Genomic DNA, 25,431 nt, shown 5'->3' on the forward strand with positions numbered 1-25,431 from the left:
TCTTGAACATATCCAACTCTGTGGTCATCTTGAAACCCATATAACTACTCCAGACTTCTAAATGGAAATCAATTCAGTATGAGGGTTTCACTAAAAGACTTTATGATATCTACAAAGCCCATTCATAAAAAATAGGCCCATTCATAAAAATGGTGCTGTCCAGACACCCATTATGGAGACCATGGCAGTGACCTTGAAAATCTCATTATTACTACTTCTTCTGAAAAGAAGGTCATCAACAGGGGATTTTCAACAGAAGACTAATTATAGTTTGTCTTGAGCAAATTCATGCCTATCCGAGCTAAAATGTGACTGCTGTGGTGAACATATTGCAAGTCATGTCATATGGTAATATGAGCATGGGCTTTTCATCAAAAATCTTTTTATCAATTAAAAATATTAGACGTGGTTCTAGCACATAGTAGTTAAAAAGAAGAAATGGTCTTTTTCTTGATCACCTGGAAATTTGTTTCAAACAGTAGAGCATCAGTTCTTTTGAATGACTTTTGTTACATGGTTCACATAGATGTCTGAATTTGAAAAACACCAGTGAATGCACAGTGGTTTAGTTATTATAAAGCAAATATGTGATTTTTAGTCTACATTGACCTTATTTTGTCATTACAGTGAAAGTTGCCTCAATCCTATAAGATGGGCCCATGAAATGGTCATGTTTTTCCAGTGAGTATAAAATATAAACAGCTGTTCGTAGCATGATTTGTCATGTTCAGATATTATTAGATTTGCTTTTAAAGGAAATATTTCTTACAGATTTAATAATTTAGGTTTTTATTGTGCATTGTACTGTTTTATTGGATATATTGTGACAAGATAAAATAAATTATGTTTTTTCATGTCCAATAACTTATGGTTAAACATCTTTTCCCCTGGATTTAATGTCCCAAAACTTACAGAAACAAAACAAAATTGTTTTTACTTTGCCACCCCCACTGCACATATTACAATAAAGTAGGTAAATGGAACATTTATTTGATAATACATTGAATGGAATTGACCTTGTACTGCTCCTATATATGTTTGTTCTTCACAAGCATTTTTTGAGCAAAAGACACAAATATATCAAAGATCCAAAATCCATGATTCATTTACATAAAGTAAAATTATTGACATTGTTCATTGATGTGAACATATATATAAACAAATCATGTTGGGTTGTCCTCACGAGTTTTAGTATTTATCGAACAGAAAATTGGATACAACAAAATCACAGATAAGATAGCAAGAGTGATAGAAAAACTGTAACAGATTACTACAAAGCACCAACAATTCATGCACAACATGGTGTGCGGTGCAAAATAACCAAGAGTGTATTATATCCAGCTTAACAAGAAAACTGTTTTAGAAATAAAAATCATCATTATTAAATACATTCACTGTGAGTGCAAATTACAGTAGTTTTGCTATCACTGTAAGTATGCTGATATTTTTATATACAAAGTAGGCAGGTTTCTTTTTACCAGTATTTACGTGGTGAATTTCAATAATAAATTAAAACAATGAAACAGTTGGGGATCTGTGAACTTGTGTGTGTGGTTTGGATTTTTTAACGTAGCTTTAACAATTTTTCAGTCATATTGCTACAATGTCTGCAGTGTGGCAGTTTATAGTGATGTCTAGCACTGCCGCAGACATGTAGTATGATGTCCCACCTAGTCACATTACCTGACACCAGCTGACCAGTCCTAACACTAACCTGTTAATGCTGAGCACCAAGCAATGCAGCTGTTAGTACCATTTTGTAAGTCTTTGGTATGACTTAGTCAGGGGATTGAACCCATGACCTCCCACATCTGAGGCGGATGCTCTAACCACTAGGCCACCAGAGCGGTACCTGTGAAATTTGTTAAAGCAAAAAATTTGTAACTGAATAGGTGTCTGTTGTGGAGCATGATCACAAGAAGTTCAATGAATATAGAACTCTGCTTAGCACTGAATAAGTATCAGACTGGTACCTCAATCAGAGGGCTGGGAAAACAAAGCAAGTGTGCTATGAAAGGCCCTTAAATTTGCATTGACGGATAACTAAGGATATATTACTTGGGAATTAGATCTGGCTAACAAAAAAGGTAATATAAATAAAATCAGAATTTTTATTGCACAAAACACAGTGTACAGCAAAACACAAATTATAATGCAAATACAAGTTCTTCTGAAAATGGAAGTAATATACTTACCATTAAACACTCAAGGGTAAACAACATTGATGGACACTTCGATCTGTGGTGAGTAATATTTAACGTAATATTTTCAGATTAATAGGGGGCCCCGAGTGGCCGAGTGGTCTAAAGTGCTCTCCGTTACAGATCACTGCCATCTCACCTCTGTCTGCGTGGGTTCGAGTCTAGGATTTGGCCAATGTGGGTATGTGAGAAAGCTTGCCAGTAGCTTCTCGTGGGTCGGTGGTTCTTCCCGGGGTTTTCCAGGGTTCTTCCTCCACCATTAATACTGGCCGCCATACATAGCCTATCATGTGCTGAAAAATGGCATTAAACCCCACAACAACAACAACAACAACAATCAAATTAATAAAAGCCCAAATGTAGATTTTAGTAGTGTGTGAAAATTCCATTATGAAACAGATAAACGCTGTGCATACTTTAACCTACATGCATTGCAGGCTTGGAATAAGGACATGAAAAGATCTATCACATTTTGTTCTTCAAAAGCTTGTAGTTAGGAAGAAATGTGTAAACAAACAACAATGTAAGGTTTTAATATTTTTAATAAAATTTGGTTTGCATGCATTTTCAGAGCTGAAAGCTTCAGATTATTCCATTTTCAAATACAACTACACATCAGTATTTTGATGGCAACGTGTACCAAAACTTATGACTCAATGTAAAGTCTTTGTCCCAAAACATCCTGTGCACAAGAAAAATACTTAAAAAATGTATTTATGGTGTCTCAATATACAAGGTAAATGCGGTATATTGAATTGTGTTATAAGTTAGAGTAAGAAAGATTAAATTTTATGCATTGTATGTCAGTTAAATCTTCCAGGAAAGGGGGATTACTCTGTCTACTGATTTGCATATCTTGAAAACATTCATTTTTAATTTTTTTAATAATATCACAGTTATTGCAAAAAAGACTCAAGTAATATTATGGTCTAGGATGACCACCTCAGAGTGGACATGGTCTTTATCAAATAGGCATGGTTGACTGTGTATGACCTTTGCAAGCATGCTCTTTAGAAGGTTCATAGGGAGAGAGAGGTGCCAATTTTGTCAGCATCATTATCAGATAAGATACATTTCCTAGTTCTAATAGATGTTATGTAATAGATATAATGCCAAATCAAATTTATATAATATTAACATAGTTGCAATGCTTCAAAAACTACTAATACTATTGCACATTTTTAATTTAGAAAAGGCTGATTGACACCTTTTGCAATAAGTTTATGCTTTTACGTTATTCAAAGAAATCTGAATAAACTTATACACTGACTTGATGAGACTTGCTGATCTTCTCTTGAACAGTGCAAAGTTATTTTACTGTTTAAACATGAAAAGTAATCCTCTGTGGTATGTACATTTAAATTCTCATTGATTGCCACGTTTGGTTTGAAAAAACCACCAACAAAACAGCAATGAATTTCAGTTCAATTCTGACTGCATTTATACTGTATATGGTGTCATTTAATTTATTCTTTCCCACTGAGGTAATTTTTATTCATTCATTCATAACAAATAAATTTGTTTCAAATAATATAACCCTTTGATAACTTAAAGGTGTTCCAAACTTTCAAAAGGATCCAGTATGTCTGTTTACTTAAAGTGTGAATAATATCCAGTAAACGTGTGCAAGAATAAAACGATGGTCAGATTTCAAGTGACTTTATGTTTGTGTGTTTATTTTCTTTGTAAGCAGGGGAGGGGGATTAATTTACACTGTTCGAGGGAACCTCAACAAGGTCACCGGGTAAGTTTTCTAAATGGACAAAATATAAAAGACTTTTAAAATTAATTTCTATTGTCCATATATATGATTGAAAGATCTCTGATTGCTTAAATCATATTTGATTGTTGATGTCAGTCTTTCCATGGTTAGTCGTCATTGAATGGCTGTTCAAAAGTCAATCAGTAATGCCGATCTGCCACTCTACAGTGGAGATGCCATCAGTATGCTGGCCAAAGAGCAGTGGTGATTTGTAAGTATTTTATTGCTCCGTCAATGAGCGAAGTGGATGGGATTAAGTTCCCACTGCGATGCATGTGAGTTGTACTGTAATAATAAATGGACTAGTATAGTACATCCTAATGTTTGGTTTTGATATACATCATGATCAGTCCTCTTGTATAGAAACCTTCAAACAAGAGCATTGAAAAACATTTCTACAGGAAGCCCCAAAAGTTAATCAAAAATGTTTTGGTCAGTCTACTTGCAACTTACTATTAGATGTCAGTCGAATGAGCCATGGGCCGTTTATCTTCTCAATTTATACATTTATGTATTTTTTAAAACAGATTAACAGCTTCATATACCTTCCTGGGACATACAGAACAGACAACCATGAATACATACCAGTTTGTCAGCTGCTACGGAGGGAATGAGTCCTACCCTGCCCTCCTGCCTGTTACTGGATAAGAAGTGTATTGCTGTGTATATCTGTCTGTGGAAGAGAAACTGACTAGAATTGTCCAAGCTCTGGCAGGTGATCAGTTGAAATACTGTGGCTGTATTTTGAGTCAATTCCTAGTTTATACCAATGGTGAGGTACCAGGAAATCACTGAAGTATCAGAATAATCTTCTTGACTACACACATTTTTGTGTTAAAATACTCGATGTTATCGAATCTGGATGATAGCAACTTTTCAGCAGGCATATATCACAAGCAACAAAGAAAAAAAAGTTTGTTACTGCATTAGATCTTTGGCTAAAATCCAAAGAAATGCTGAAATTTGAAATATGTTACTTGTATATCTGGGTTATCATGTATTTTTGTAAATATTCTTATGACTTAAGAATGTTATAGTCCAAGTCTTTGTCACAAATTAACACAAGTACAAATCAAACACTCTACACAAAAGATAATTATTAGAGGGTATGAAAAAAGAACCAGTCCAGTAATGCATCTTAATCAGTATAGAACAGTTTTTGTGAGTGCCTATTTTCTTTATAAATGTGACCAAATAATTGGCCCAGTGTGCTTTGTGTTGCTATAAATGTGACCAAATGCTTTCCAAAAATTTGATTTGTCTAGACTGAATTAACAAAAAATGAAATGGTGCTGTAATTTATACATTTGTCAAAATCGTAGAGACCCAGTAATACAGAGTGCTGTAATTTCTATAATTTATAGATTTATCCTAATGCCAGGGTGTTAGAAATTTATACATTTTTTGAAATAGGAAAAAAAAATCAAGGATATTTTCAATTTTCAGGAAAGTCAGGGAATAGCCTCGAAATTTTGATTTATATTCAAAATCATTTGAAATTTTACTCTATTTTCATGAAAGAGGGGGAATTTTGTACTCTCATTCAGGTCAGTTTTAATATAGATGAGTATGCAGGGTAACTTGTGTCCATGGTGAGGGTCATTTTCCAATTCATGATTTCAGTTTTGATTTAGTGCCCAATGTTTCAAATAACTTCTTGAGTTATTTGAAGGAAATAACACAATATTTTTTGTTTTTTTTTAAGTCCTGTTGACTTGTGATTAACTTGTACACCAATACTGCACAGTAAACAAAAAAAAACTGAACTGGGACCTTGCACCTTGCGTCTAAGCAATCATGCATAAAAGTACATGTGGATTCAGACTTAAATTTTAAACCATTTTTCACATATCTCGCATTTTTAAAATAAGGTTCAGTAAAAGTTGGGATGGGGTTTGTCTTGGGGGAGGTTGAGGGCATTTTTAATGATAGTATTTCTCCCATGATAAATACTGTATCAATAAAAGCATATTTGGGACCCAGGGAAGGCACTTTCAAGATGCATCATAGAAGTTTGTATCATTTTCATTAGACTCTTTAAGTAATCAGATTATACTGGTAGAAAACTGTTTTCCCTGATTATGTTTTATGCTTATCATTGAAGAAATATTTTCGATTTACACATGGGTTTATCATTGAAGAAATATGGTCAGTTTACACATGGGCTTATTGATATATGGTCAGTTTACACATGGACTTATTGATATGTGGTCAATTTACACATGGGTTTATAATTAAGGAAATATGGTTGGTTTACACATTGGTTATCATTGAAGAAATATGGTCAGCTTAGACATGGGTCTATCATTGAAAAATTATGGTCAGTTTGCACATGGGCTTATTGATATGTGGTCAGTTTACACATGGGCTTATTGATATATGGTCTGTTTACACATGGACTTATTGATATGTGGTCAGTTTACACATGGGCTTATAATTAAGGAAATATGGTTGGTTTACACATTGGTTATCAGGCCGAGTGGTCTAAAGCGCTCTTCGTTACGGATCACTGCCATCTCACCTCTGTCTGCGGCGGTTCGAGTCTAAGATTCAGCCAATGTGGGTATGTGAGAAAGCTTGCCAGTAGCTTCTCGAGGGTCGGTGGTTCTTTCCGGGGCTTTCCCGGGTTCTTCCTCCACCATTAATACTGGCCACCATGTATAGCCTATCGTGTGCTGAAAAATGGCGTTAAACCCCACAACAACAACAACAACAACACATTGGTTATCATTGAAGAAATATGGTCAGCTTACACATGGGTCTATCATTGAAAAATTATGGTCAGTTTGCACATGGGCTTATTGATATGTGGTCAGTTTACACATGGGCTTATTGATATATGGTCAGTTTACACATGGACTTATTGATATGTGGTCAATTTACACATGGGCTTATAATTAAGGAAATATGGTTCGTTTACACATTGGTTATCATTGAAGAAATATGGTCAGCTTAGACATGGGTCTGTCATTGAAAAAATATGGCATTTTTACACATGGGCTTATTGGTATATGGTCAGTTTACCCATAGGCTTATAATTGAAGAAATATAGTTGGTTTACACATTGGCTTATCATTGAAGAAACATGGTCAGTTTAGAGATGGGTCTGTCATTGAAAAAATATGGCCATTTTACACATGGAAATTATAATTGAAGAAATATGGACAGCATAAACATAGGCTTTTTGAAATAAGGTCAGTTTACACATGGGTTTCTCATCACAGAAGTATGGTGAGATTAGACTTGGGCTTTGAAGGAATATGATAAGTTTAGACATGGGCTTATCATTTAAGAAATATGGTCAATTTAGAACATGAGTTATCATTAAGGAAATATGATCAGATTAGAGAATGGGCTTTTCATTGAAGAAATACGGTCAGTGTAGTCCTGGGCTTATCTGCTTATGATTGAAATAATGTCAGTTTAGACATTGAATTTTCATTGAAGCAGTATGGTCAGTTTGGATGTGAGCTTATCAGTCAAGAAATATGGTCGATTTAGAGATGGGTGTTTTATTGAAGAAATATAGCCAGTTTAGACATGGGCTTTTCATTGAAGAAATATGGTCAGTTTGGATGTGGGCTTATCAGTCAAGAAATATGGTTGCTTTAGAGATGGATGTTTTATTGAAGAAATATGGCCAATTTAGACATGGACTTTTTTATTGAAGAAAGATTGTCAGTTTAGAGACAGGCTTATCATTGAAGAAATATGGTCAGTTTCTTTTGCTTTATGTGTTTAACAATGGAAAACATTTTTATGTTTGACATGAAACATATGGTTGGCAGATATTTGTCTTTGATCAGGGAAGTTGTTTTTATTAACCTTTGCGAACCTTACATCTATCCAAAAGACTTGTATCTTGCCTAACTAAAACTGTATAACTGCATTGATGAAATCTATTACATGACTTCTTTTATAGTAACAGTAAATTTGACATAGTGTACAATCAAACATTATTCAATTTTTCTGTTCTTTAATGAATTATTTACTGGTCAAAAGTTTGATACATTTTGGTGCACTGTTTGTCCCAAAAGCTGTAGGGCTACTCTTCAATATTCAGTTTAAATAAGAATTAAATTCAATCCCTCTGGCCGCACCAAATCATTCTTTGATAATCTCACTGTTACAATATGCAAGATAAGTAAAACAGTTTATAAACAGGCACACTTAATTTTTCCCATGTAGGAAGTACTAATTATTAAATATACAAAATAAAACAAAACAACCTGAAACAATTCATTGTGCCAGCACCCTCTTTTGAAGTATGGTAGGAAAACTAAACAAAATTACTGACAGTGCTAGATTAGCACTTGAGTGCTGTATACAGAACTGCCAACGCTTGCGAATTGACCACATGTTTTGCGGAAATGACCCTGAAGATACAGACTTATGAAATAGAAGAAACAATTACAGAAATGGTAATTGGTACCATTAATATCTGGATAGTGGCTTGTTTGATTTGGACCCAAGTTTCGTATTAGATTTAGTGAAGTTGGACAGTGAACCAGACTAACTTGACAGATGTACCTCATGCTTTATATTGCACATTGTTTTTCATGCAAAACATCTGAATGATTAAGCTGTTGGGTATAGAATTTTCATCTTAAGAAGCATTACAGAAGAATAAAATGGAATATTAAGATTGTTTGGAGAAAAAAGCAGGAGGGCAACTGTTATGTTTATTGGACATGTGTTGATTTTGAGTATGTCTGATTGTTGGAGATCTGATAGTCATTTTATGTGAAATTGATAAAAGCTATCCAAGAATTTTGTCAAGTTGTGAGACAGCAAGAAACTTTTAAGCTCCATAGGATCTGGAACTGCAGTTTGTGAAACTGAACTGATATTTTCATGGTCGAAGTGTAAATTACAAATGTTTCAGTTGAAAATAATGTTTATCGTCACTGCATCAATAGCAATATATGATAACAGCTTACTCAAAACTGTACTTTTGGGAAAAGATGACTGCCTTACTGAGAAGGTCTTGTTAGGATTGGCATGTCTGTTTATATACATGCTTAGAGATTGGTTCCTGCTACACAAACAACATAGAACCCGATCTGCTATCACATAATGTGCCACCAGATAATGGTCTATTCTGCTGATTAATCTTTGGGTGGCATAAACCCATGTCTGCTGGTGTGGTATGCAGCAGCAGGATCAGTGTATGTTCAGTTAGCAGTTGGATCTGACTTGTACTCCGGAATATACTGTATTTTTGACTTGTACTCAGGAATATACTGTATTTCTTGAAATTTATAAGAAAGTATGTGTGAATAATTTGCCTTGCCATACATTATGGAGGGTGGATAATAATATTGTTGATATCCATCTATCATGTCATGTCACATCCATCACAGATTTGTTTACATTTATAACGTGTGAAGAAATTCATGGATTGAAAACAACTCGTATAAATTGAATGACATAATGGATTGAACTCAGCTCTTGTAAATTGAAGGACTTGATGGATTTAAATCAACTCTTGTAAATTGAAGGATTTCTTGGATTGAAGTCAAATTTGGTATGAGGTTTTACAGTAGGAAGACCTAGGTAAAGCTCAATTTTTCCACAATTTTCTCCTTCAAATACATTCCCCAATTACAGTAATATTAATATTAGCCTGCTACCTCATGAATACTAAATGATGAAAATCATCTTTATCTCATATAGACAAAAGGCAATAACTCTTGCCTGTTACCTCCCTTTGCCACCACCAGGTGTCACATGGTTTTATTTAGCTTCACTGCTGTACTGATAACATCTGAAAATTTTTCCTCTAATAATCAAAGCCATCTTAGTGTTAAAATTGGACCATCCAACTTTAAATTTGGATTTATTGCATTGTTAGTTTTTCTTCTGCAGGTTCTATATATTCTTTTTACATTTTCTTCCAAATTTGAGTGACTTTGTCACCTTTGTGGACTTTGTCTATTTAGAACCATGTATCAACATGCTTTCGTTGAATTCATGTTGTCATTTACAAGTTAACCTAGTTATCTCCCTCTTGTATTAGGTATTTACTGCATCCGGTAGGTAATTAAGCCACTGGACAAGAAGATAGCTGCTATCATCACTAACGAATCTGTCTTTGCCAAGTGTTTTGTATTTAGTTATGTTAATCATGATGCATGAGTGATTTCTTGCCCCTCTCACAGTATACAATTACTATGGGGGAAAGGACTGGGGAACCACATCTGTATACAGTGATGAAATGAGGAAAATCTCTCTCTCTCTCTCTATATATATAATACTATGTACAAAAATGCCGGTCTCGTCACTGTTAGAAAATAATCACTAGACCAAAACTGGATAAACTTCACAACTTATGCTATTATACAACTATTATACCTTATATATTTTTTTTAACGCAAATAAACAAAGTAGAAAAAATGTAATGCAAATAAAAATATATAAAGTGGTCATTCCTAATACAAACACAGTATTACATGATTAAAACCATGTAGCATACACATATAACACACACAATACAACAGATTGATCCTCGGTCAAGATCACTAAAATTTAGGGACCATGATATAGAAACCAATTGCAAGACCTAGTGTCTGAGGAAGTATATGGCTCCAGGGACATTGTGAGTATGACGCATTGTAAAATAATAAAATGCAAATAGCAATGAGTAACCCCGGAACAAGAATAAAAAATACCTTGTTTCTTCAAAATCCTGTTTGATTTGTTACAGAAGGACAAACACCCACACTATGGGGGATACAGAAACTCATTAAAGCCTTTAAAGTGTCCACAAAAAAACAGTATACAACTCACCATTCGTAAGATAGCTCTGGTAAACGGTCTAGCTATTATGGAACATGATCAGTGGATTATAGATAGGTATGACTAAAATATGCAATCAAAATATTGAACGCAATGGAAATCAAATAAGCAATGAAAATTATTTCCAGATGCATACATATCTGTTCGAATTGCACAAGAGAAAATATAATTCATTTTCAAAACTGAAGATGATAATTGTTTGAAATGTGTGCCCTTTTGAGAAAGTATGCAATCATCGTAAACAAATGGAAGCTATCACATTAAATAATGTTCATTGCCAAATTATTTATTTTAGTTTTAAATGATTAAGGAAGGTTAACAGAATTATGTCATCATCAGGTGCAAATTCTAAACGGTTTGCATAACGTTGAACATCATCATGAATGAAGGTTCATAACTGACTTACTTAAATAAAATGCTACTTACAACATTCAGTTTAACTATTATTGGTTATTTGTTTTTATATGTTTGTGTTGTTATTGTTGTAGATTTGCCAAGTAATTGTGTGTTCATTACTTTTAATATTCCTAAATTGTCTTCATTTTTTAAAAACTTTGAGTTGCAATTACCTGCACAGGTTATCCACATACCCATTGATGTGATTTTATCCATTGTACCTAACAATTATTTGGTAATTAGTTTATCGCGCATTTATTTAGGGTGTCTAATTGGAAAGTTTGCCCAGATCTGTGCTGTTGTACATGAAGATCTGATGATGACCACTTAAGATTCATGTTCTGGTGACCTTTGAATAAGCCAATGGAAATGTGGCTTTCAGAAATCTGAAAGTGAATCAAATCATTCGGTAAAAAATTCACGCTCTTCATCCACAATGCTCTGTCTCTAAACGTGAAGATATAATACTGTGTCTGATTGGTTGATAAAATTAGTGATTATGGTAACAACAAAGGTTACCAGAACATGACCCCTGAACAGTCGCTGTCAGATCTTCATGTATAATAGTGGAGATCTGATTTTAATCAGATTGTCCTCTTGCAACAACCTGGCTTTGTAGACAGAAATAGGTTTCTGTCCATCAGCAAAGAGTCATCATTCACTCGCTCTCTTCAATAGGTCGAGAGCAGTGGCCAAGCAAGATCCTCAAGCACTACGTGAAACACACAGAGACATGACATGGCATGTGCAAGTGCCTTTTTCTTCTATTCAAAGCTGAGAAACAGGATAACACCCCTCAAGCCCTTGCTTAGTGGCTGAAATTGGTTGTATGTTCAGTGTACACAGAGGTATCACAAGATCCGAGTGGCTTTATGAAGATTACCACTCATGAGATTATAGTGATTTCTGTGAGCCTCACATTCAAACGTAATGTTTCATTCTGAGATGTAGTAGAAGCTGTGGGCTGGCTTGCACAGAGATGCCCATCATCCCGAATTTGACGTGAATATCGAGAATTAACAATCCTGTTCATGAATCATGCTACCATGTAAAAAATCATGATTTTTCATTTTAAAAAATTAGCCAAAAGAAAATTTTGGTGGAAGTTGAAGTCTTGGAAGTATTTTCGGCCCTTTCAAGTCTTTTCCATTAATTTGTAACATATCATCAGTTTGTCATACAACTTAAGTGTTTTCAGTACTTTCCGGCCTTAATGGTAATTTGCGACATAAGACCAGTTTTCGGCATATAACATGCCATTATTATGAGAACAGTTTGTTTCATTCTTTTCCACTCTTTTCTGATAACTCATATCATGATCACTTTTGCGCCATTATTCGAAACTCTTCATTTTGCTTGATTCTGTTTTCTTCATGATGTATTGTGTTATTTTTATTATACATAATTATATTTCTGTGAACTATATAATCAGCAGTGTTTCTGTAAACCTTTCGTGTGTGCCTTGACTTTAAAATGTCGGACAGTGAATTTAAGCCCATCCTGAAGGCTATATGGAATCAAATTTAATTAAATTCATTATCTTAAAGAAACAAATGTGTCTTTTATGTTTTAAAGATGCTAAAAATCCATCCAAATAATTGGAAGAGCTGAGAATGGAGCCATGTGCTGTGACACACATGGATCTGACCTTTGAATTTTGGAAGAACAATCTCTTGGCAAACCATAAAAGAACCAGTCTCAGTTTGGAGGACAGTTATAAGAACACAGAGCTGTGTACTGTAAATAGTGTTATATAACTGCTCATAGACACATTTTGTAATGTTTTTAAATGATTTTATTCTTCTGGCATCCATGTGGATTTTTTATTTGCTGTAGTAAGCATAAATTTGTTTTCTCAATAGAATCAAAATTTTACCCTTTTGTCCCTTATTTCCTTGGCTGGAAATGGGCATCTCTGCATGCAGAGTCAACCTTCACAAGTTTTTATCTCAGAAATTTAGTTTCTTAGAGGCAAACCAAACTCTGGTAGGTCCAGTGGCATCAGCCCAGATGACCACAAGACCTAATTCAAACAATTATCGCAACCTATCAGCTTTGCAGGATTTGTAGGTAAGAAAATTTCTGTAATTATTCTCTTAACCATATGTAGGGGTCACAGATCATGTGTCCCTAGGCTGTCTTGCTTATGTAATTAGGAGAATGGTTTGTCATTATCATGGGAAATCCAATCATCATTACAGTGAAGGATACCCAATATAGAGGTAGGGTGCTGAGCATTCCCTGCTCCAATTGTCTATTCTCCTAACATTAATGTGATTGGGAATTTATTTGAAGGAAAAATCAATTTTTAAGTAAATTATGTTTCTCAGAGAATACTTACCCAATCACATTACTTAAAATCCCTTCCAACCACCCTGCCATGTGAGTATTATTGTTAGCGTATCACCAAGTTAAAAAAAAATTGCATTGGCAATGGGAGGTAAGGGGCAAGAGTTAATGACATTTGTCTATATCTGATGAAAAAAGATGATTATTCAACATTTATCATGGTTGGAGGTAGCAGGCTAATATCTCTAACATTAATGTGATTGGGTAAGTATTCTCAGAGAAAAACAATTTACTGAAAAACTTGCTTTCTGTTAAAATTGTTTTGAACTTTTTTACCAGTTTAAAGATTGTATATTTTTTCCACTCAAAACTTTTGAAGGATTTTATGGATTTTAACCAACTTTGGTATTAGTCTTTACATTGTGAAAACCTGTGTCAACTTTGATTTTCACCATTTTTCTGCAAAGTTGTATAGAGTTATAGCCTGTTTGACTTTGCTGTTGTCATTCAGTTAAAAGCACAATAGCTTTTAACTTCAGTTTTCTTGACAGTATGAAAACCAAGGTCACATTTGATTTTCAGCATTTCCCTGCACAATATGAGGAGTTATGGCCTGTTTGAGCAAAAGCTTAGCACTTTGGTTTTGTGCTTAGCTTCTGCAAGGTATTTTTAATTGAAAATTTAATATAAGGCTTTTAGACTAAGCCCAAGAACAGTTTCTGTTTGTTGTTTTGTGGTAAATATTTACATAGTTATTGCCTTCTGTTTGATTTGACGCTTTGCCTTTCGATTTCTGCTAAATGTCCATTGAAAGACTTCAAGTAAAATACAGTTTTGTAGGAGGTTACTTTACAAAAATCTAGGCCAAATTTGACTTTCTTTTTCTGCTCAAAATTATATGGAGATATGGCTCCTGCTTATAACTTTGCCCATAAATATCATATTGGCAGGGGCATGCGTGTCATATGGACACATATCTGGTGTTTAAATTCTTAAAAATGATGAATTAATTTGGTCTCTGGGAAACTGTATTAGTTAACAGTCATTCTACTTTATCCAGTACAAGTTTAAATATACAACTCTATATTTGCACAATATTGAACCTACACAGCAGCAAAAAATCCACATGCAAAGTCATGAATTAGCATTCCTTAGTCATTAGTTACCCAGGAAAATAGAAATTTCAAAAGCTTTATAGTTTTTCTTGTATGTATTCAGTTCCATGCAACTCAAGATGCCAACATTTGTTTGTAAAATATATATGTACATTTCATTCACGTATTTTATGCATGTTATTCAAGACTCATCTTTAACAATTAATCTGTAACAATTATTGGTAAAATTTTCACCAGTAATAGTTATAGGTATGGGTCATCGTAAAATAATCACCTGTAAAAATTATCAGTATGGGTCAAATTTGCAGCATAATTGTTTGTCAAAGTTTACATGACCTTAAGGGGCCCCGAGTGGCAGAATGGTCTAAAGCCCTCTCCATTATGGATCACTGCCATCTCACCTCTGCCTGCGTATGTTTGAGTCTCAGATGCAGCCAATGTCGGTATGTGAGAAAGCTTGCCAGTAGCTTCTCGTGGGTCTGTGGTTCTTTCCGGTGTTTTCCCGGGTTCTTCCTCCACCATTAATACTGGCCGCCATGTATATCCTATCGTGTGCTGAAAAATGCGTTAAACACTACAACAACAACAACTACATGACCTTAGGCAACATTACTGTCAGGACACCTCTTTGATTGTCTTATTTAAATTTATCCCATGATGATCCCATGCATTGCAAGATTACCATGGATATCAAGGAAGTTATGGGGTTTCCTTATTACATGTATGTCTGTGATGCTGTAATAAAATCCTCTCTATTCAGAATACAGTAAATCATGTTTCTAAGGAAAAATTTCATCGTGTCCTTATCAGCAGGTGTCATTTGTAAATATATACAGATTCATATAGAGGAAAAATTAAATACGGTTCCTAAGTATTCTGTTAATGTCTATATCTTTTATATCAAGGTGTCTAAATTCACTTTCCATACTCTACTTTGTTTGTTATGATATAGTTTATAGTTGATAGAATCAACAAACTGAATAATAAAAACGTTGAGCAGTGTTTTTTCTAAGGAGACAAATGAGACTCCTTCACCAATCTTCAAATTTAAGTTATGATGAAAATGTAATTTTTTTGCCAATCCATACAGATTTATATTTACAAATCAGGGAGTTTACAGTCCAGTTTTCTGAAAGTCTAGTCTGTTTTCTATCACAGTTCAAAATGTTTGACATCGTTATGAAGCCTTGAGTAATCTCAGAAAAAAATAATGCATGAAAGTTGTGTATCTTTGTGTGCTGACAAAAAATAATGCCTGAAATTTACATATCATTGTGTACTCAAAAGAAATAATGCATGCAAGTTGTGTATCTTTTTGCACTCACTAGAGAGATTTGTAGTTTGTTATAAAGTTACTGTGTAATTTTTATTTTGTTATCACTTTTGGTATATGCCTTTTTATTCACAAAACTTGAAATATGTTTACTATTTAGCATCTAGTTGTGCATGAGCAATTAGCTGAGTTGTAGCCACTGATTTGTGAGAATTAGCCGAGTTGTAGCCGCTGATTTGTGAGCAATTAGCTGAGTTGTAGCATCTGATTTGTGTTGGTAATTATGAATTGTGGCTGCTGATTTGTGTGAGGAATTAGAAGAATTGTAACTGCTGATTTGTGAGGTAATTGGTGGAACTGAGGATACTGATTTGTGTAGGTAATTAGTGGAGTTGAGGATACTGATTTGTGTCAGTAATTAGAGGATGGTGGCTACTGATTTTTGTAGGTAATTATGGGAATTGTCGTTACTGTTTTGTTGGGAAATTAGGGGATTTGCAGTCACTGTTTTGCTATCCTTAATTTCGGTTAATGAGAGTGAAAGCAAGATTTATTGATGTGTGGAGTGATTGTGGTGGTGGTGGTGCTGGAACTGTATGTACAGATATAAATCACAATTAAAATAATACATTTAATCACTGGAAAACTAGTGTATACTCCTGCTGAAAATAATGTATGAAGTAGTAACTGCTTACCTATGTATATATATGTGTGTGTGTGTGTGTGTGTGTGAGTCTTGTGGAAAAATGTGATTCCTATGAATGGTACCTTTCTTTTTCATTTATATTTCTGTTTCAAGATATTATAATTAATGTGACTTAAGGGCATTATGCTAAATGTGCTTGTCTCTTTTTTTATTAATAAAAGTACATGCAACATAATGCACTTGTGCTTGATGTGGCAAAAGTTAATTGATAACTATATCAGCAATTCTTTTTTGAACAAATATTTTAAAAGCATGTTTGTGCACCACATTTATATGATGTTATTTTTCAATAAACATGAACTCATTTTAATGGTAGTTTCTCCATCATTTCAGTAGTTAGCCCTATTTGTCATATGTCAGAAATGATGGCCTGTTGTTCACAATCTGTCATCCATTCATTAAGTTAAGTTTGTCATCTCTGCTCCTTCTTTAGTTTTGAGAAAATTGTCATGGAACTCCCTAGATCTTAAATTAATGGTGTGCTTCTGAGACATATGTTGACTTTGATAAAGTCTTGTTAGTGGTACTTTTCTTAAACAGTTGTCCATCAGACCTGGAGATTTCAAACAGTCATCCCTGTAGACAAGAAGATTTAGATAAAAGACTTGATATAATGTCTCACTTTTACTAAATGAAATTGCTGCCAATATAACTCTGATGTGGCCATCTTGAAAATGTTGTTATTGCTACTTCTCTGGATAGTTATGGGCTTTCTCCCAAAAACTTAATTTGATGTCTTGTTGGCATTAAATGAAAACTGTGTTGATTGGACATCCAATATTGCTATCTCTAAAATTGGGTCATTAACACACTTGAACATATGATGATATTGACATAGTTTTCACTTAGAGTCTTCGTATAATGTCTAATTGATTGTAAATGAAAATGGTGCAGATCACACCTTCAGGACATGTTGATCATCTTGCTATTCAGTTGAACAGACTGTCATACAAAGATGGGGTTTTCACTGAAGAATTCTCAAATTTCATTAGTGCCACAAAAAAAAACTCTAGCCAATCAGCTCTTTAGTTTGGCCACCATGATAGCCATCTTGAAAATTTTGTTATAGCTTCCTCAGCTGTAAAGATGGTCAACTAAACATGATGCTTTTCATTGAAAGACTTCTTGTGATATATAATTTGCACAAATGAAATTTTCCTGATCATTTTTTTTGAAGATCCTGTCTACTTATGTAGGTACACTGGTAATTACATGGAGTTTCACAAACAATAAAAAGACATAGATATTACAGTGGTGGGGGGCAAATTGCTTAGCTACTCACCATTTGAATGTCCCTTTGTTAATATGAACACACGTTTATTTCATTTTAGAGCACTGGCACATAATCAATGAGACATCTAGCTACGACTTTTTTCATTCTTGGTCATGATTCGATGAATTGGTTAGATCTTCGGGCCACTACAATAATTTTTCTTTTACAGATTTTTTAACTTAATGCACTCTTTTGTGACAATAAAACAATGAAGCAGAAACCCGTTCAAGTAAACATGAAATTTGAGAGATATTTTTTTATTTACTGTAGATGACCTACTTCATTTTTAAGTCACAAGACTTAAGAACAATTGTTTATTTGTATCATTTTTTAAAACAAAAGTCTTATCACATTTTAACAAACCACTTGAGGAAGACTAAAATATACCTGTAATGTGCCTGCTTGTATGCATATATACATTCTTGTTGTGCAGTTTGAGATGGGGGGGGGGTGTGTTTAACAAACTCAAATCTACTTCTTTGATTATGATTGCTTCATTCCATTTGTCCACTTTTATTAAATTGGTGCTAACTGGACAGCTTGAAATGATATGATTACATTGGTTCTGCTCTAGTTATGTAGAAAATGGGTCAAGTTTAAGGTGAAGTTGTGTACATTTGCACCAGGTAAGATGGAGATCTATGCTGCTTTCATGTACTGTGACTGAAATTTCTTTACATGTGGTATCACAGAAACATTGTTCTACCTAATGCAGACAGCTGATGGAAATGGCTGCCCCATGTTCTCAAGATATGAACAAGTTCAGAGTACATTAACCTTCTCTGTTGTTAAAATAGGGAACATAGATTTTGTCAGAGTAGACAAAAATAACTTCAGAAATAGCAATAATGGAATTATAAAATGTAAAATATCAATCAATATAGCTGTCAACTAGTTTTTTTCTTCCAAATTACCTCTGATGCTCAGGATGTGAAAACATTAAACAGACAAACTGTATACTCTCTAAACCAAATTACACCTATCATACAACAAAATAAGACAAAGGTCATTTAACAATACCTAGTTTGTATACAGCTTTTAAATAAGGATACAACTTAAGGAAAGCCTCAAAATCAAACCCTGTGCTAAGTACAAAACTAGAACCAATATGAAGTCATAGATATGATGTCACTTATAATCTAAGAACATGATAGTGATATGGACTGCATGAGATTTGATGTAAAATGATGTGGCTATGATATCTGACATTTATTACATAATGTATGGCTATGAACTCTGTCTCATTACATACCGACATGGATATGAGTTCTGTCTCTTATTATATACTGACATGGGTATGAGTTGTCTCATTACATTATGACATGGATATGAGTTCTGTCTTTTATTACATAATGACATGGATGAGAATTTTATCTCTTATTACATAATGTCATGGCTATGAGTTCTGTCTCTTATTATATAATGACATGGATGAGTTCTGTCTCTTGTTATAAAATGACATGGATATGACATCTGTCTCTTATTACATAACGAAATGGATATCTGTCTCTTATTACATAATGACATGGATATGAATTCTGTCTCTTATTACATACTGACATGGATATGAGATCTGTCTCTTATTATATACTGATATGACTATGAATCATGTCTCTTGTTATGTAATGACATGGATATTAGTTGTCTCTTGTTACATAATGACATGGCTTTGAGTTCTGTCTCATTACATAATGACATGGATACGAGTTCTGTCTTATTACATAATGACATGGATATGAGATCTGTCTCTTATTATATACTGACATGACTATGAATCATGTCTCTTGTTATGTAATGACATGGATATTAGTTGTCTCTTGTTACATAATGACATGGCTATGAGTTCTGTCTTATTACATAATGACATGGATACGAGTTCTGTCTCATTACATAATGACATGGATACGAGTTCTGTCTTATTACATAATGACATGGATATGAGATCTGTCTCTTATTATATACTGACATGACTATGAATCATGTCTCTTGTTATGTAATGACATGGATATTAGTTGTCTCTTGTTACATAATGACATGGCTATGAGTTCTGTCTTATTACATAATGACATGGATACGAGTTCTGTCTCATTACATAATGACATGGATACGAGTTCTGTCTTATTACATAATGACATGGATATGAGATCTGTCTCTTATTATATTCTGACATCACCATGAATCATGTCTCTTGTCATGTAATGACATGGATATTAGTTTTGTTTCATTACATAATGTCTTTCTATGAGTTCTGTCTCTTATTACATAATGACATGGCTATGAGTTCTCGCTTATTATATGGTGCATGACCGCTCCTCTTGCCTAAGTGGTTGGAACTTAAGCCTCAGATGCAGGAGGTCGCGGGTTCGAACCCCGGCCGAGTCATACCAGAGACTTCTAAACATTCTGCCTGATGTCAGGATGATGTGACCGGGTGGGACACGATACTACATTTCTGCGGCATGATGCCCCAGTGCTAGATATCACAATAAACTGCTATACTGCAGACATATTAGCGATGTGGCTACTAATTGTTAATACGTTAAAAATAAGAAAAACACACACACATAATAACATGACTGAATCTATCTTATTACATAATGACATGGCTATGACATCTATCTCATATTGCAAATTGATATGGATATTACTTCTGTCTCTTATTACAAAATGACATGGATGAGATGTCTCTTATTACATAACGACATGGATATGACTTGTCTGTTATTACATAATGCGAAATAAGTACACATAATTTTAATAATTGCAATAACAGCCATGTGAAATAAAATTATAAACAGTGACAAGTATACAAGACTTTGTAGCCATTGACGACCACCCGTGAATAGACTATGCCAGATGCATTGCAAAACACTCATGAGACCTGAATAATGGTGTCACAATGAAAAACTGCACTCTTCAACATAACTTTTATTTGTATTTGATAAGAATACAAATTTGATGAGCTTTAAAACACTCCTCCTATGGAGCATTAGTGACACGGAAATTATTCCCATATTTATGTATGGAGTGACCCTTTTTTGGGGCAACTAATGATAAGGTACTTTTCGGATGCGGGAGGTCGTGGGTTCTATCCCCGGCCGATTGATACCAAAGACTTATTAAAATGGTACTAACAGCTGCCTCACTTGGCGCCCAGCATTAAGAGGTTAGTGTTAAGACTGGTCGGCCTGGTGTCAGGATAATGTGACTGGGTGGGACATCATGCTACATGTTTGCAGCATGATGCCCAAGTGCTAGACGTCACTATAAACTGCCACACTGCAGACATCGTAGCGATATGACTGAATTTTTTTTAAAGCTACGTTAAAAATCCAAATCACACACACACACACACATGCCATACTTTTATATGGAGTGACTCCTATTTGGGACAATAAGGTGACAGTCGCCGTTTTCCCATACTTTGCTACGGATAATTAATGACAAGGTACTTTCTACCATAAGTTTCTATGGAGTGACTCTTTTTTGGGACAATTTGTTACAGGGTACTTTATCCCATATGGATAACCCACATTGGGGACATTTTAAGACAGGCCACTTGTTCCCATACTTTTCTGTGGAATGACTCTTATTTGGGACGGTTAGTAACGGTATTTTTTCCCCCGTAGATTTCTATGGAGTGACCCTTGTTTGGCGTAATTAGTGACAGGGTATTTTCCCCCATATTTTTCCACGGAGGATTGATAACTAGGAACTTTTGCCATATATTTATATGGAGAATTAATGACAAGAGACATTCCCAATACTTTTCTGCGTAAAGGCCCTTATCTGGGACAATTAATAACAAGGAACTTTTTCTCGTACCTTTTCACGCAATGACATTTCTTTGGAGCAATTAATAACAAGGAAGGTTCTCCTATCCTTTTATACCTAATTGCCCTTATTTGGGACATTTAATGACGAGGAATTTCTTCTCATACTCTTCTAAGCAATGATCTTTTTTGGGGATGGACAATCGACTAAGAGTAGCCCAAGAAAATGTACACTAACCTATCAATTGTTAAATGGCTTTGTACTGTTGGTTTAGTATAATTGTTTCAACAAGTTAATTGCTCATTCATTTCACCATCGTTTATACCAAAAACTAAGATATTTAAAAGCTGTGATTACATATTAACTTATATTTTAGAACACTCAAAAGACCACAGAACAGTGTCCTTTACAGACGGTTAACGAGGTGAAATGTCGAGGTAAACTTAAAATCTTGGGTTTGTATAAGGTCTCCGGGGTAACCGTTATAACAAATTTCACTGTAATTCCATTCTGCTGTACATCACATTTGAACAATTTCTTTCACAGGATACTGATGTCCTCTGTTAATTTTGACTTTTCCTTTTCGTAATATTGTATCTACGCTAATAATGCTGTCAAATCCAAATATAGTCGGTTTTTAGAGTAGTTATAGAGAGTCTTCTGTATTGGATTTGTTTTTTTTGGGGGGGGGGGCGGTGTGTGGCATGCGGGTGTTTTGGGGCTTTGTTTTCTTTTTTCTTTTCCTTGAAGTAGGAGAGTTCTTCTTTGTTGGATTGTCTCTCTCAGGTTTCAGTGGATTGTTTCGTATCTTGAACCCCCTCCCCCACCCCCACCCCCATATGTAAGGTAGAAGGCATTCGTGAGAATATTTAGCATAAGCCTAGTAATTATAAATTCAAACAGAAACAAAATATGTAACATGGTTTTGCATTTACTTTGAGTTTAGGCTTGAAAATCGGTTGGCGACTGCCTGCCAAGTTATACTAGCATTGTAGATCAAAAGCGTAAATTCGGATGCAAATCAGCATCTGACTTCGTTTATATATATATGTATGTGTGCTACACAGGTGAAATCTCAAAATCATGCTGTTTAAGGGGTGATATGATGTAGGCAAATTATGTTGTAATACCCGTGAACTTTAATCACGCATAAGGCACATACTGATTCTTTTATCCACCGTGTCATTTTGATCTTTTGAAATGTGTTGATATGGACTACCAAGTGTGTGACATATTTCTGAAACTTTGGCCTCATTCCCCTGTCACTCAACGACACGCCGTTTATTAAGGTAAGACGTCGACCCAAATAACAGTATATATATATATATATATATATATATATATATATATATACAATCCCTGTACATTGAATAGAGTAGCCAACAAAAATAAAATAGCTCATCTTTTGATTCCGTTCAGCTTTCATCGAGGAATTCGAACTGCAGAGCATGCGCAATGCTCTATCTAGTGAACTGAGGCGTGATTCGGAATTAAACGTTTACAATATAGTGTACTCTCTCTCTCTCTCTCTCTCTCTCTCTCTCTCTCTCATTGCAATCCTTATTGTTTTGGCAAAGTATGGCAGACACTTTGTGTCTCTTGCAGCACAGTTTCCTTGACACTGTTACATATACAATCATGCTATTTCATGTACCGGTATGCATTCATATTGTCATGCTATTTCATGTAACGGTATGCATTCCTATTGTCTTGCTAATTCATGTAACGGTATGCATTCCTATTGTCTTGCTAATTCATGTACCGGTATGTGTTCGTATTGTCATGGCATTTCATGTACTGGTATATGTTCGTATTGTCATGCTATTGCATGTACCGGTGTGCATTCATATTGTCATGCTAATTCGTGTACCGTTATGCATTCTTATTTTCATGCTGTTTCTTGTACCGGTATGCATTTTTATTGTCATGGTATTTGAAGTACTGGTATGCATTCATATTGTAATGCTGTTTTATGTACCTGTATGCATTCATATTGTCATGCTGTTTCATGTACCGGTATGCATTCGTATTGTCATGGTATTTCATGTACCGGTATGCATTCATATTGTCTTGCTAATTCATGTACCGGTTTGCATTCATATTGTCATGGTCTTTCATGTACCCGTATACAATCATATTGTCATGGTATTTCATGTACTGGTTTGCATTCATATTGTCATGGTCTTTCATGTACCGTTATGCATTCATATTGTCATGGTGTTTCATGTACCGGTGTGCATTCATATTGCCATGCTAATTCATGTACCGTTATGCATTCTTATTTTCATGCTGTTTCTTGTACCGGTATGCATTTTTATTGTCATGGTATTTGAAGTACTGGTATGCATTCATATTGTAATGCTGTGTTATGTACCTGTATGCATTCATATTGTCATGCTGTTTCATGTACCGATATGCATTCATATTGTCATGGTATTTCATGTACCGGTATGCATTCATATTGTCATGGTCTTTCATGTAACGGTATGCATTCCTATTGTCTTGCTAATTCATGTACCGGTATGTGTTCGTATTGTCATGGCATTTCATGTACTGGTATGCATTCGTATTGTCATGGTATTTCATGTACCGGTATGCATATTGTCATGGTGTTTCATGTACCGGTTTGCATTCATATTGTCATGGTCTTTCATGTACCGTTATGCATTCATATTGTCATGGTGTTTCATGTACCGGTGTGCATTCATATTGTCATGCTAATTCATGTACCGTTATGCATTCTTATTTTCATGCTGTTTCATGTACCGGTATGCATTCGTATTGTCATGGTATTTCATGTACCGGTAAGCATTCGTATTGTCATGGTATTTCATGTACCGGTATGCATATTGTCATGGTGTTTCATGTACCGGTTTGCATTCATATTGTCATGGTCTTTCATGTACCGTTATGCACTCATATTGTCATGGTGTTTCATGTACCGGTGTACATTCATATTGTCATGCTAATTCATGTACCGTTATGCATTCTTATTTTCATGCTGTTTCATGTACCGTTATGCATTCTTATTTTCATGCTGTTTCATGTACCGGTATGCATTCGTATTGTCATGGTATTTCATGTACCGGTTTGCATTCATATTGTCATGGTATTTCATGTACCGGTTTGCATTCATATTGTCATGGTCTTTCATGTACCGGTATGCATTCATACTGTCATGGTATTTCATGTACCCGTATACATTCATATTGTCACTTATGTCAATAGACATAAAACGTAAATCCAGACCATAGTGACCTATGTTTATTACTACACGGGCTGTGCTAAGTTTTCAGATTATGCACGTTACACAGGCGAAGCAGGCAAAACATCGACGGAATTTCTTGTTAGTTCATGTTCTATTCACAGACGTTTAAATCTGTATCGAATTACATGCATGAAATGAGATAAAAATGTTTCATTTGGTTTGAATTTAGGTTTCATGCAAATGCTATACACTTACCTTCTTTTTTAAAAGTAACAATTATATTTTTGTAATCACATACATTGCAAATATTATGCAAGTCTACACCGTTGAGGACTTACTTTTCTTCATCATATGAACTTTCTGGAAAGATTTGTTCGTTGTTCAGGTTCGTCTTTGAAGATGACATTTTTGTATTGGCTACTAAAGTTGGGAATCGATTGAATTTAAAGATCGGTGATTGGTTATCATAACCGAGCAATACTTGATTTTAATCTGTTGTAATTATTTACTTATTATTTGTTAGGCTCATTGTATGTCGCAACATCGAACGGTTTATCGGTATATTTCTTTTAAGCCATATTTTTTTTTTTTTGTCACTTGGGTTGTGAGTAGTGGCTGGGAACGATTGGGTCTCGA

At 34.6% G+C, this 25,431-nt stretch overlaps 1 protein-coding gene across 2 annotated transcripts in view; it reads left to right on the top strand.

Moving 5' to 3' along the window:
- The window catches only part of LOC149776663 (transmembrane protein 106B-like), a 58,441-nt gene that overhangs the window by 16,078 nt on the left and 16,932 nt on the right, over window positions 1-25,431 (top strand). Inside the window, exons 5-6 of one of the 2 annotated variants that reach the window (XR_016416088.1) lie at window positions 628-681; window positions 4,491-4,678. Coding sequence is in view for 1 of the 2 variants with exons in the window: in XM_089941204.1 (XP_089797330.1) it covers window positions 628-681; window positions 4,491-4,611 (175 nt within the window). In the remaining variant the exon portion in view is untranslated. Of the gene's footprint in view, window positions 1-627; window positions 682-4,490; window positions 16,851-25,431 lie in introns of those variants that run through there. The other variant, XM_089941204.1, reaches the window with a different exon arrangement.

This window comes from Sinohyriopsis cumingii, chromosome 18, assembly GCF_028554795.1.
Source record: "Sinohyriopsis cumingii isolate HCF-2022 chromosome 18, ASM2855479v2, whole genome shotgun sequence".
Classification (NCBI taxonomy): Eukaryota; Metazoa; Mollusca; class Bivalvia; order Unionida; family Unionidae; genus Sinohyriopsis; species Sinohyriopsis cumingii.